Source organism: Poecilia formosa, unplaced genomic scaffold (genome assembly GCF_000485575.1).
Source record: "Poecilia formosa unplaced genomic scaffold, Poecilia_formosa-5.1.2 Scaffold228, whole genome shotgun sequence".
Classification (NCBI taxonomy): Eukaryota; Metazoa; Chordata; class Actinopteri; order Cyprinodontiformes; family Poeciliidae; genus Poecilia; species Poecilia formosa.
Window position 1 is genome coordinate 297,318 of NW_006800167.1, and position 12,212 is coordinate 309,529.

Here is a 12,212-nt window from a genome sequence, read left to right on the forward strand (position 1 = left end):
AGGGTTGGAAAGCTTTATTGCTTCATGAGGCTTCATTTGCCCATCACCTCTTTCTAGTTTTCCCATAAAGGCTACATTTCTTGGGTGTACAAAGACTGCTGTAAGATGAATGTGAGAGAAATATAATGAAACAGTGACATTTTTTTTTGCTCAATTTGTCAAGTGTAACTTTGACAGATTGGTTTTTGAGATGACCTGTAGGGGGCAGTGATAGGAAATCTCAACCAATACGTTTAGAACCACACAGTAAAGGAAGCCAATCCTGATTAGTTTTGCTAGGTTAGCAATACAATGAGTAAAATTAAATTAAAATGATAACAATACAATCCGTTTTTTGTACAAGTAAAGCCATAAAGGATGTCTGTTTGTTGCCATAGTTGACCGTTATACAGCTAATTGCTATCCTTTTTTGTAGCATTAGAAAGTTGTCGAGGAAGCGAGAATGTTTGACTTCCATGTTGGTAAGTTCTTGGTTGATTTTGAGATAAAAAACTTATTCGTATCAACTGAAATATGCCTGTAAATTCCACCTTATGAAAACATTCAAATAAATTATGCGACTTTCGTTATCGTTTTATATCCTTCTATTTAAAATGTTATGTTAATTTCGGTATAGTTACTTCGTCTCCCTCTGGTGGACACGAGGGGAAACTACAAAAGTCACTTTTCTGCATTCGATTTAATAAATGAATAGCCTACTATTTTCTGGTAAAACTGAGAAAAAGTGGGTTTCGTTTGTATAAGTGGACTTCATCCTAAACCATTCTAAAGTGGTTTAGAATGAGTCCATTATGATTAGGAGTTGTGCAGAAAAATAATTAATATTACTTACGAACTGCTAAAAAAATATATGAAAATTGTGTTTGTGATTATTTTCAGAAGCACATTTGGACACCGACAGTTCCACGAAAAGCTGGGAAAACCGCATTTGAAAAAGAAGCTGTTTATTTTAAAGGTAGGGAACCTGTTTTGTTCGCTGGGTGGAATTTAAACATTTCAACTTTATTTCTAGTACCTATTTTTATCCCCTATGAAGATATGTTCTATTTCTGTTTGATTTATGTGCAATAGATTTTATTATCATATAGTCGTGCTGTTGTGGTCTGCTGGTGAGTGACAAATGTTGTACATAGCAACAGTGGAGTGTAGTCTCTCACAATGGAAGCCGGTGTTTCAATATCAGTAGGGTATGTTGCCCAAGTGTAACAGCTGGAGAGTGATGTGTTTTCTTTTAAGCTGTGATAAGTTTGACTATTTTTCATGTCCAGTTGCATTTGACAGTAGCCAATTATTCTATCTTGTTGTAAATCTGTAGGTTATTCCTGAGAGCTGTGGGGCTCAGTTAAATTATTTTTGCTGTTTCCTGTATTTTTAGAGTACATAATAACTGTTTAAAGTGGGTTAGTTTAATTCAGATTTTAAGTAACGACCAAAAGTATAGATTTTTGTTTTATTTTGGAATATTGTTTTGTTTCAGAAGTAACCTGAAAAGACCATTAGAAAAACCTAGAGTAGCTGTTTAGGAATTCTTTTCTCTTTTTTCCCCGCTCCTATTTGTAGTACAAGTCAGTAAATAAAAAAACATAAACACATAAATAGGAAATTAATTAGTATCTGACAACCATCCATTGCATTTACATGCATGTTATTATTTTCCAATTATTTTGCTATTTTATTTATTTCGTACAGAAAATAATACTATAGGAACAAAAAGATTTAACAATTTTTTTAAAATACTGGAAAAAATGTTTGTGAAGTAATTCACAAACATTTTTTCCAGTATTTAAAAAAAATGTTAACTAAAATTACCTATATTGACTGATATCAGCTCACTGGTTCTCAGCTAGATTTCACCGGACCACACCAACACTTGAATGCTTTATTGTAAACCATTCCTTTGTGGATATGGTTGGATGTTTAGCATTGTCATCCTGGTGGAAACTGAACACATTTGCCTTAAGATCAGGACTTTTGCAGCCTCTGCCAGGATTGTCCTAATAGTTTAGCTCAGAGGTTTACCACCTGTGCAGTTTCCGAAGACAATTTGTTGAAATTGACTTTATTTAGGTGTAGCGGAGGAGTAGAAATGCACCTTTCAGATTGGCAAAAAAATTAAAACCATTGACCATTTTCCTTTAAATTGACAACTTTGCTACTTTGTCTATTACATAAAATCCCAATGAAATGCATCAAAGTTTGTGGTTGTAATATACCAAAATACGAAAAAGGTACAAGAGGTGTGAAAAACATTTTCATACCTCTTAATTTTGTGCATATGTCATTTCGACTCACCAGTCGCATCCTCATAGACCACAGTGACTGCTTTCCACTTGTAGAACTGAACTATGTCTAACACAGCTCTGCTGATGGAGGCGTATTCAGGGTGGAGGTTAATGTAGAAGCTGTCCTTGTTGTCCACTGAGGGGTGTTTCCATCGGGTCTGGATGTGAGGGACTTCCAGTGCGTTACAGATGGACTGAACCGCACTGACCGATGAGCTGTGAGATGGACCAAACACAGCCCCAACCCCCAGAGCCAACTGGTCACATGCTGGAGGAACACATGGAACAAACAAATAGCCAAACAAAGGGTCAAATTCATAGCTCTGCCTTAACTATAAAAAGATTAGGTAGCGAACGATCCTTACCTCTTCTGGAGGCTTCAAAACTGTCAAATAGATTTATTCTCTGGATGTCGTAGGTCAGCGTGGTGTTTGGCATTAAGGTCCGGTTCCTGTTTATGTTGGTTACAGCAAATTTAAAGGCCAGTTCTTCAACGCTAATTGGTTCATTTTCAAGGGTCTCAAAGATGCCCCCTGTAAGAGAGAAAATATAGGTTGAGAACCTTACGAAAACCTTATTAGGTACAGTATATAGTCTCACCATTGTTACCAACACAGTATTTACATTTCGCACCATTGTGTCTGTTTTTTCCCTCAGTTTGAACTGAATTCTCACAATTGCATTGGTTCAGTGTCATTTTTTTTTCTGCCTTGTAATACCTGCTAAGAGTCCTACATGAGATGACTGGATTTAGTTTCATTCGGCTCAGAGCTTGACCCTCCCTGACGTGAGCTTATTTACATAACCTGATTTTCACAAACTGACACAATAGCTTTCAAAAAAGTATCAGAGGGTTGGATAAGGTCGATGTACCAAAAGATATGTTTTCTTGCAGTCCAGTGGAAGAGAGAAAACAATGTTGGAGGTTAACATCTCCAGCACTATGACAACGTTGGAGATTGTAAAGTTTGGAATCTTGGCATATGCATACATATAACATATAAGCTATACATATAACAGCAGTGTTACTCTTTTTCGTCCATTTAAGTATAACATTTCTTCCTGTTATGGTACATACTGAATTTAGACATGTTGGCAGCATTGTAGGAATCTCAGTCTCATTTTAAGGATGCTTATTCCCCTATAATATATACAAAGACACTGCTGTTTCATATATTAATGGAATGCTTCTAAAAAAAAAGGGCTAGATTGGATTGAATTTCTTTAAAAAATTGTATTTCATAACATCAGCAAAGGTTTACAAAACCAGAGATGGCAAATCAGTAAAGAAACAGATCAGTGGATCTCTAGCCATAATGAACACTTTAAAGAGACAGTAACACTCTACTCCGAGATCTTTCTGTGTAAAAACCACTGAAAGATTGCACTTTTCCCCCAATCAAAACATTCTAAATCCAATTACATCATCGCAATTCATAAACACTAAATATTATTTCTTAACTTAATTGACATCCACATTGTCTTCTTTATTTTCTGCAGCGTTATCTTTCATCTACTGTGACTGCGCGCTCCTCTGCCTCAAGGAGGAGGGGGGTTGTTCCAGTGTTTGGGGGGAAAAAAAAAATTCATTCTGAAAACTATCCAAATCTTAATCCAGCCTGCTGCCCCAGAAACATGGCTGCCCTGGCACAGCTGGCAGTATACACATATGTAACTCCAGCCAGGCATGAGTACTACATAAAATATGTAGATAAAAAAGCTCATGAAGAACATTGAGATTAAGGCCAGGGAAATGTTGGATTGTCACCACTTCTTGTTAGTGAATTATCTTAAAACATATAGGCCTTTTGAGGTGAGGTTTATGAAAAGACACTCGATATACATCTCTAGAATTGCACTGAAAAGTAGATTTATTTCAGTAATTCAATATTGACTCATCACATAAATAGTATTATAGTTTATTTGCTTATTTCAGTTGATTTTGATGACTTACAGCTAATAAAAAACGATTTGTTTCCCAGAAAGTCAAAATATTACATAAGACTCATAAAAAAAATAATATTTTTTTTTTACAAATGTTAAAAGGTTTTTAAATATTATGTCATGGCTTACACAATCATGGGAAATACTCCTCATTTGACAGTTTTCCAAAAGACAATATAAAAATGGAAAATTAAGTGGAAGGAAAAGTTGTGGTAACATAAAGGTACTTAATTCACTAGCATAAGCACAGTTTTGTGAGTGTTGTGAAGCCAAGCCTAAAAAAGAATTTAGGTAGATTCTGAAGATGTGGGTTTTTCTGTGGAATGTAACTCCAAATTATTTGTGGAATTTTTCACAGAGCATATCAGAAATATGCAAAAGAAAATACAACTTGGGAAGCTAGCATAGCTGGGGACAATGCTAGTTGACTTGCTATTGGCTGACGTTTTGCCAAGCAGCCAATCTTGGAGCGCTATTTATTTTCCTTGGCAGTTCCCCCATGAGTGGCGATATGGAAGACTGATATTAGCTTCTGCGGGAGACTGTTTCCCCTGTGCTGATTAAACGTTTTCAGAAGATTTCAACTGTTTGTAACTGGCTGTGGTTCCTAAACCCTACGAATATTGGCGGCATACCATTTTCCAATTTTTTTGAGAATCTGAATGTTTGATTTTCATAATTTTAATCTTAAAGACATAAGACTCTCACTTAAAACTATTATATTAATTCCCCACAAAGTGACACATTTATATTAATAAAACAGGGACTAAAATATGGCAATTTAAAGTTAGAAAAGTTCAGAATTGTCAGCTTGTAATTATTTTTCAGAATAACCTAGATTATTAATACAGATTCAGTTCTGATGTTGAAACTAGCCTGACTTTAACACAGAGGACACAGACGTAATAGGTCATTGCACTGAACGCTCTTTGAAGAATTGCCTGTGAAATTGTAATTGATTTTGGAAGGAGAGAGTCCTTTAAAAAAGCTCCCCTTGAGACCCTGATTGTGAATGACCTTTTTCTTCGGTGTAGCATAGCCTGGAACCCCAAACTGAGAGAGCCTTGTCCGGACTCCCTGGTCACTAAAAGCATGCTTGAAAGTGCCAATCCTAATTATGGTTACCAAGCCTCAGAGAGCAGCTGCTGGGATCTGTTGAAGTCCTTAATTCTCTGTCCACTGGAATATACAATTCTCAGACATGCATGCGATGCCTACCATCCTAAGTGAAATGTGGACACATGCTCCACCTGAGATGGTTTTTTATATGCGTAAAATGGGAAATAGGCCTGTTCTTGACCATCTGGTCCATTTTGTTAACCGGGTGTGCCAAGGCTGCAGCTTTAATATCGCTCCAGAAACAAAACAATCCAAGTGGCAGTCGCACAGCGGGATTTTTCCATAATATTTGAACACTTTAAAAAGCATCCATTATTAGCAAGGAGTGAAAATAAATGCTGCTATTCAAATATGTTCATTCACATTTTTTTTATTGCAATCCTCATTTAAAGAATTTCCCTTACATTTTAGCCAAAAATGTCTTATTAATAAAACATTGATTGCCAAACACGGATGATACAATAATAATTATAAATGCCTGAACATTTTCATCTACTGTTGTTGTCAACAAAGGACAAATGTATCTGATTTGTTTTACTGTTTTTCATTTCCTCTCTGAAACTCAGTGGAAAGGCACAGAGAGGGTAAAAATCATTTTCCCTTCATTTCCACTTGAGTCAAGAACTTTAGATTTTCTGCTAAGTGTAATGAGTTTCTTGATTTGAAGAGTGCAAAAGAGAGGATTAAGAGCCATGGTTATTTATCCTCAACATGAGGAGTGTTGGTCTAAGAAATCAACCCTGTTCCGCATCAGGACATATGGAGAAAATGTTCTCACTCTGCAGAAAACCTAATATCTAGGATGACACACATCATGAACATTAGATGGCAACTCAAGAGTTCCTCTTGTATTGTGAAAAATGATTTTCAAATGAGCTTATACATGCATGGTGGTGAAAACTCGGAGCTTTCAATTATTAGACTATGCAAATTATTCTGCTTGTATCAACCAATAATAATTATGTTTGTCTATGCTTTAGGCTCTGACAAATGCACTCCAATGAGAATGGGTAAACGTTGTCCGCAGTGGCTTTTCATGATTGCCCCTGACTTCTGGAGAGAATATTTATAATGTGCAAAAGTGATTCTGAAATTGTTTTCCATATCTGGAAATCGGTTAGCTTTAAAATACGTCAGTACAAATGACAGTAGAAATTATTCATGTGTTTAGTAGAAATCCTTCACACTACCAACAGACTCAAACAAGCTTACAGAAGTTACAATAAGCAAATACAAGCCCAAATAAATGTTTAGTTTTTCAAAGATTGTGACAGATATGGAGAACGAGTGGCACTATAACTAATCTTTCCAACTTGTGCAGTGTAGCTTTTAATTTTAACGTGATTTGTGTGGAGTAGATGCAAATCTTTGAATGTATGATAGGAATTTGGTTGCATGCAGGATAAAAAGACGCAGTGAAACATAATTTTATGACCCAATTTAAGGTTTTAGCTACATGGCATGACTTTTATTATGCAATATAGTAGAATTGTTTATATTGGTGCAACATTGTGGCTTTTGTCGGCCAATTATTCAATTTTTTTCATCAAAGCTTTTGTTAATAACTTCAACAAAAGCTTATTATTAAAATTTGTATTTTATCTGATGCAGATTTGATGTAAATCAAAGTACATGCTGCTTCTTGATGTATTTATAGAACAGAAATTGTGATTTCCTTTTGTTCACGTATTTAACGAATGAAAATAGTCAAATTTTTCAGAATTTGTCCTTTTCACTCATCAGAGCTGATGAAGAAAAAGTCGTCAGATTCCAATTTATGACCATTTAATTGATGAATAGCATTTTGTCCTAAAAGCTGCAACATAAAAAGACCTTCATGATACCTTCAATTTTTGTCAATTTTTTTAATCATTATTTAGTTTAATAAAAAAAAATGTCACAATAGATTGAAATTCATTATGTGTACTGAGAAAAATAACACAAGGAGTAAATATTTCACCCTGTCTGTTTAGTGTTGACACATGGGGCAATCTGCTCCCTTTCTCCGCAAGTTACCAAGAAAAACAAACAAAGGGATAAGAAGGTCACAGCATCAGGGATGATGAACATCTCTGACCTATTTTTGGTTTATTATCTGACTTTTAAATTGTGCCTACTTGCATCTTTCGGGAAGTAATGGGTAAGAAGGACTTGAAATTTTATCTCTGTATTTGATAGTTGAAGTTTTTCTTTTTTTTTTTTTGTTTAATGTTGCAGTCTTTTGGAAATAAATGTCTGTGTGAAGTCAGAGCCTCCCAAAAACAAATAAACAAAATGAATTATTCATTATCTAAAAGCATACTTCACAAAATGTGTTGCATTAAGTCATGCTGGTCTACTGCTAACAGTACATAATATTAAATTCAATCATATGCAGCACAAATTGATGATCTGAATCAACTAATAGCTTTACAATAGTTCAAATGGTATGAAGAATAATCCTTACCACACTGTCAGTTCTTTTTGTAAGAGGCACCATCATAGTTTTACTAAGCAACAAATTCCTGTCATTGTTTTTCACAATAACAATATAAATTACAATACTTGTTCATCGCTGTATTTTGCTACCTTTGTTTATCTGTTTAGAAACTAAAGAATTAAAAAAATAATGGTCAAAAAACAAAGTATAGGTTAAACATTGTTACACACAGTATTAGGATTAATGAGCTCTGGAAAAATCTATTATTGCTGCCATCAATAATTTCATAGATAACATTTAGGATCATTGCCCTTCCATTTGTTTTCTAATGGACCGAATAATGAATGCTAGCAGGTCACTAAGATAACAGATTCTGCTCTGGTTTCTGGCAGATTCTGATAACCTTTAGGCAGTGCTTGTTATAGACCTATTTTCCTTTCTTTTATTAGAAAATAACTATAATGCCAATGACTTTTATCCCTCTGGTCGTAAATTTATGGGTTACTCTGAAGAACTTGATTTTGTGACTCAGAAATATCTCTTGAAGAGGAGTCTTTTTAAGCGCAGAATCACAATGACATAGTGTTGTCTTTTTCTTCTCCTCACCATTCTGGGCTGCTACCCAGTGAGAGCTCCTTCCCCCCTCCCCTCCCAGCCCTTCAACGCCACCACTCCAGCATGGGTTCATGCCAGACTGTGAATGAAGGAGGAGGTCCTAAACAGTCTAGTTTGCTCGTTTGATGTGGAGCACTGAGGTTTCTCTGTGTACAAGATAGTTGCTCACAAGCCCACGAGCAAAAATATGATCACCATAAATAAGCAAATCTTGTATCATCTACATAAAACACACAGACTTCAGAAAAATAAATCTTAAATCGGGAAATATAGTGGAAACCCGAAGCTGCTGCTTCTCCCCAGCGATGAGATTTATGTGCTGCCTAAGTACCATATTTGGGGAAGAGACTTTTCTGCATAAAGAAGATTAGTGTTAGTTGTTTAAGGGCTTGGGGGAAAAGATTTACCATTATTACCAACCCCAGTGAAAAGAGAGTGAAAGCCGGTCATATTCTCAACACTTGCCAAGTTAGGAAAACGTTAATTGAGTCAAGCCACACACCATATGGGGGAGATTAAGAAGTGTGGGGGTCATGCAGAGAATGACAAAGATTAGGTGACCTCGGAGAATGATAGACGATTGAGAGAGATTAACAATACTGAGCTCAGCTGGAGAAAGAGGGTGATAGCGAAGGCCTGACAGCCGTGGTAGTTATGCAACTCCACAATTATACAATATTAAAGACTTAAGAAGTTAAAGAAATTGAGAAAAACACAGTGCCCGTGGCTATAAAAGTGGAGAGCAGGGAGTCCTGAGGTCTAAATTTTAAAAAGCTATATTTATGATGCAATCTTCTAACCCATCGGAGGAACACAAAACTAATGGCAGAGAAGAAAAGAAGTAGCGATCTTTAATTTGCTTGCAAAAACCAGCTCATTGTTGCAGACTTGCATCAGAAATCAAAGGGGAATAATGAAACGGGAGCAATGGGATTCACTTGAGGCTAAATGAGCTTGAAGGAGGGCTGGCCCGAGGTACAAGTAAACTCTGACAACTGAGGGTCCCTTGGTTGCTTTGGAGCCCCTTGCCCCAAAAATTACATAAGACATATTGCCAAATATATATTATGTCTTACATGTGACAATTATTGCCATATGTAAGTACCATTAGTTTACTTGCATGTGAAATCCTTCATAATTTGGGAATTGTGTCAACAAAGTCCTACTTTTAAGCTGAATTAATAATTTTTCCTTTTTTTTTCTGAGCTGGAAAAACATTTCATTCACACCTTAACTGAGTAATTACATTTTTATCTGTTTGAATGTGAATGTAATAGAAAAAAGAAGCACAATCATGGACAATGTAATGGTGCGTAAGTGATGCTGTGGTGGACGATGGGCCCCAAATTAAATTGTGCTTACAACCTTGAGCCGGCTCTGGTTTTCAATATAAAGGCTGCTCACTTTTCTGTTTTGTGTATTTCACACTGCTATACTACAAAATATATTTTTTTGTTGTTGTTTTTTCTAGAACATGCTGTAAGTTTCAACTGATGATTAACTAATTCATCCATTTTACTGCAGGCTATAATGTCAACATGATAGCATAGGAGCGAGAGAAGGGCATTGGCAAAACAAAGGTGATTAGCATGATTTTGAATAAGAAAATTGATGTCATTGAAGGGCCAACCGCTGTATCCATACCAAAAAAACCTGCTAGTTATGCTACAATGTCATTGTATTCTACATAAACATTCATATTTAACTGACAGATATTCTCTAGTGTTTCTGAGCGTTAAAGTATCACATTTTATTGACAGCAGAAATGTTTTGACTGTAGCTAGAATCTGTCTTTATGTAGGTTTTATGATTGATTTTTGTTCATTTCTCCTCATATATAAAACATGCAATATATTAATGCCACAAAATGTCCTTTATTACATTTTAAATTATTGAACAACCCCCAGGCTCATTGAAAAACAATGAAAAGTCACACACTAAAAGAGCTAATGAGTGCAAGGCGGAAATTACTTTTAAAAATGACTCTTTTTAACTTACCAATTCTCAGGACTTGCTGCGAAGTGAGCCAAAGCTCCCCCATAAAATACACCAGTGAAAATAACAGTCCCGCTCTTTTCAGCATGGTCAGTCCTCCAAATTTGAATTTAACATTGAGATCAAGTTGTTTTTTTGTCCTCAGTAATTCATGCTGATAACTTGCCAGTCCTTGTATCCATGGCGAAAATAAACTGGAATCCATCCCATATCCATCCCTCGCACATTGTGAAAAACAAAACAAACCCAATGATAAAACATATGTGTCACAGTTTTTAGCTGCAGTTGCCACTAATCAAAAAAAAAAATCCCATTCTAGGATCTGTTATATGCCTCCATTCTTTTACTTTCCAGATTCATTCTCAAAGCGAATTTCTTATTATGTTTTCCCGGTGAACACTTGAGTTGTAAGCTGCGACGGAGGAGGAGGAGGACCGTGCACTGTGCTCCTTCTGTCAATTATGAAAGAATAGAAAACTCTTTCTGTCAGAAATTTTCAAAATAAAAGTTAGAGAATAAAATATTACTATGCAAAAGGAGTCAAATCCTAACTATACTTTGAGATAATATTTCAGACAACTTCTATTAATTATTTTTCATTTATTTCTCAAAGAAGAAATGTCAAAGTCTGCATTTCTTAAATGCTGGTCTATATTATGTAATTTTGGAATGCATCCAAATATGAATGCTCTCTAACTTTATTCTTATGTCTATTGTGGACGTTATTCTGTTTTTTGTAAAGTCTATTTATAGTTGAAGAGGTAAATTTGGATGTTTATTTTCGGATATACAGATTTGGAATTTATTTTGATTTTCAGCTCAAGGTTGTTTTTTAGAACTTTCTTTTTTTCTACCTCTACTTTTTAAATTATGTTAAGACTCTAATTATTAGAAATATCTCTGCATTCACCCTGGCTCATCTTAGTGTTTATATTAATGCTTTTATTCTGAAATCAAGCCTGTCTTGTTTCTGCTCTAACTGCATGTGCCTTTGGCTGATTTGACACTGCCGAATACCCCCACCACTACCACCACCTCCACCCCACACAGTCGCTCGATTGAGGGCACAGCCAAGCCGTTGATCTCCAAACATGGATACGTTCTGAAGATTAACTTCAAATCTGGCAACATTCGACCTCAACAACATCTTTGCTTTGGTACACCGAGGAATGATTAAATCTTTGCTCTAGTCCTGATGGAAATGCAAATTTAATCCACAAACTGCATGGAGATGCTCCCGATAAGATTAACTATCTCAGACTGCTTATATGACACCATATTTAAGTTAAATGCAATATGTTAGTGTTACTTTATTTCAATCTGCTTTCTTCCTTAAAACAGTGGTTTGAGAAAGAAGTTTGTCAGGCCCACCGGTCCTGATAGATATTTTAGCCCTTGAAGCATTAGGGCTAAAATGCTTGTGCCTCATATATAATTAGATGAAAACATAAATACATGAGGTATATATATTTAATTTGACCTGTAGGTAATTAAATAAATTTTAGATGAAATCATAACTTTCTGACTTAGGCAAAAATCCAAATTTAGGAAAAAACAACAACAATTTCATCACATACTTTGTGTAACGCATAAACTTGTTTGGTATTTCTAAATTATTCCTGTTATGTGTAGTTTCTATCAAAAAATAATCATGGAACACAGTGGATGGAGAGTAGTATTCCTCTAACACCCGCTTCATAACATTTAGAGATATACAACAATGTGTCCAGGATCACATCGCTTTCTTTTGTTGTCATCTAGTGGTTTAAGTGTGGAAGTACAGGGGTGGTTCTAGATGCATAATTATTGTATTTTTACATAGTTTTTTATTTCTATTA

General features: G+C 35.4%; 1 protein-coding gene across 1 annotated transcript in view; it reads right to left on the reverse strand.

The window, feature by feature from the left end:
* LOC103149468 (glutamate receptor ionotropic, kainate 1) overlaps positions 1-10,812 on the reverse strand; it is a 21,366-nt gene extending 10,554 nt beyond the window's left edge. The window contains exons 1-3 of the mRNA XM_016679951.1: positions 10,378-10,812; positions 2,648-2,815; positions 2,293-2,550 (exon numbers count right to left, since the gene is read on the reverse strand). Coding sequence (XP_016535437.1) covers positions 2,293-2,550; positions 2,648-2,815; positions 10,378-10,579 — 628 coding nt within the window. The 5' untranslated portion in view covers positions 10,580-10,812. The remainder of the gene's footprint in view (positions 1-2,292; positions 2,551-2,647; positions 2,816-10,377) is intronic.
* Between the last annotated feature and the right edge of the window lie 1,400 nt (positions 10,813-12,212).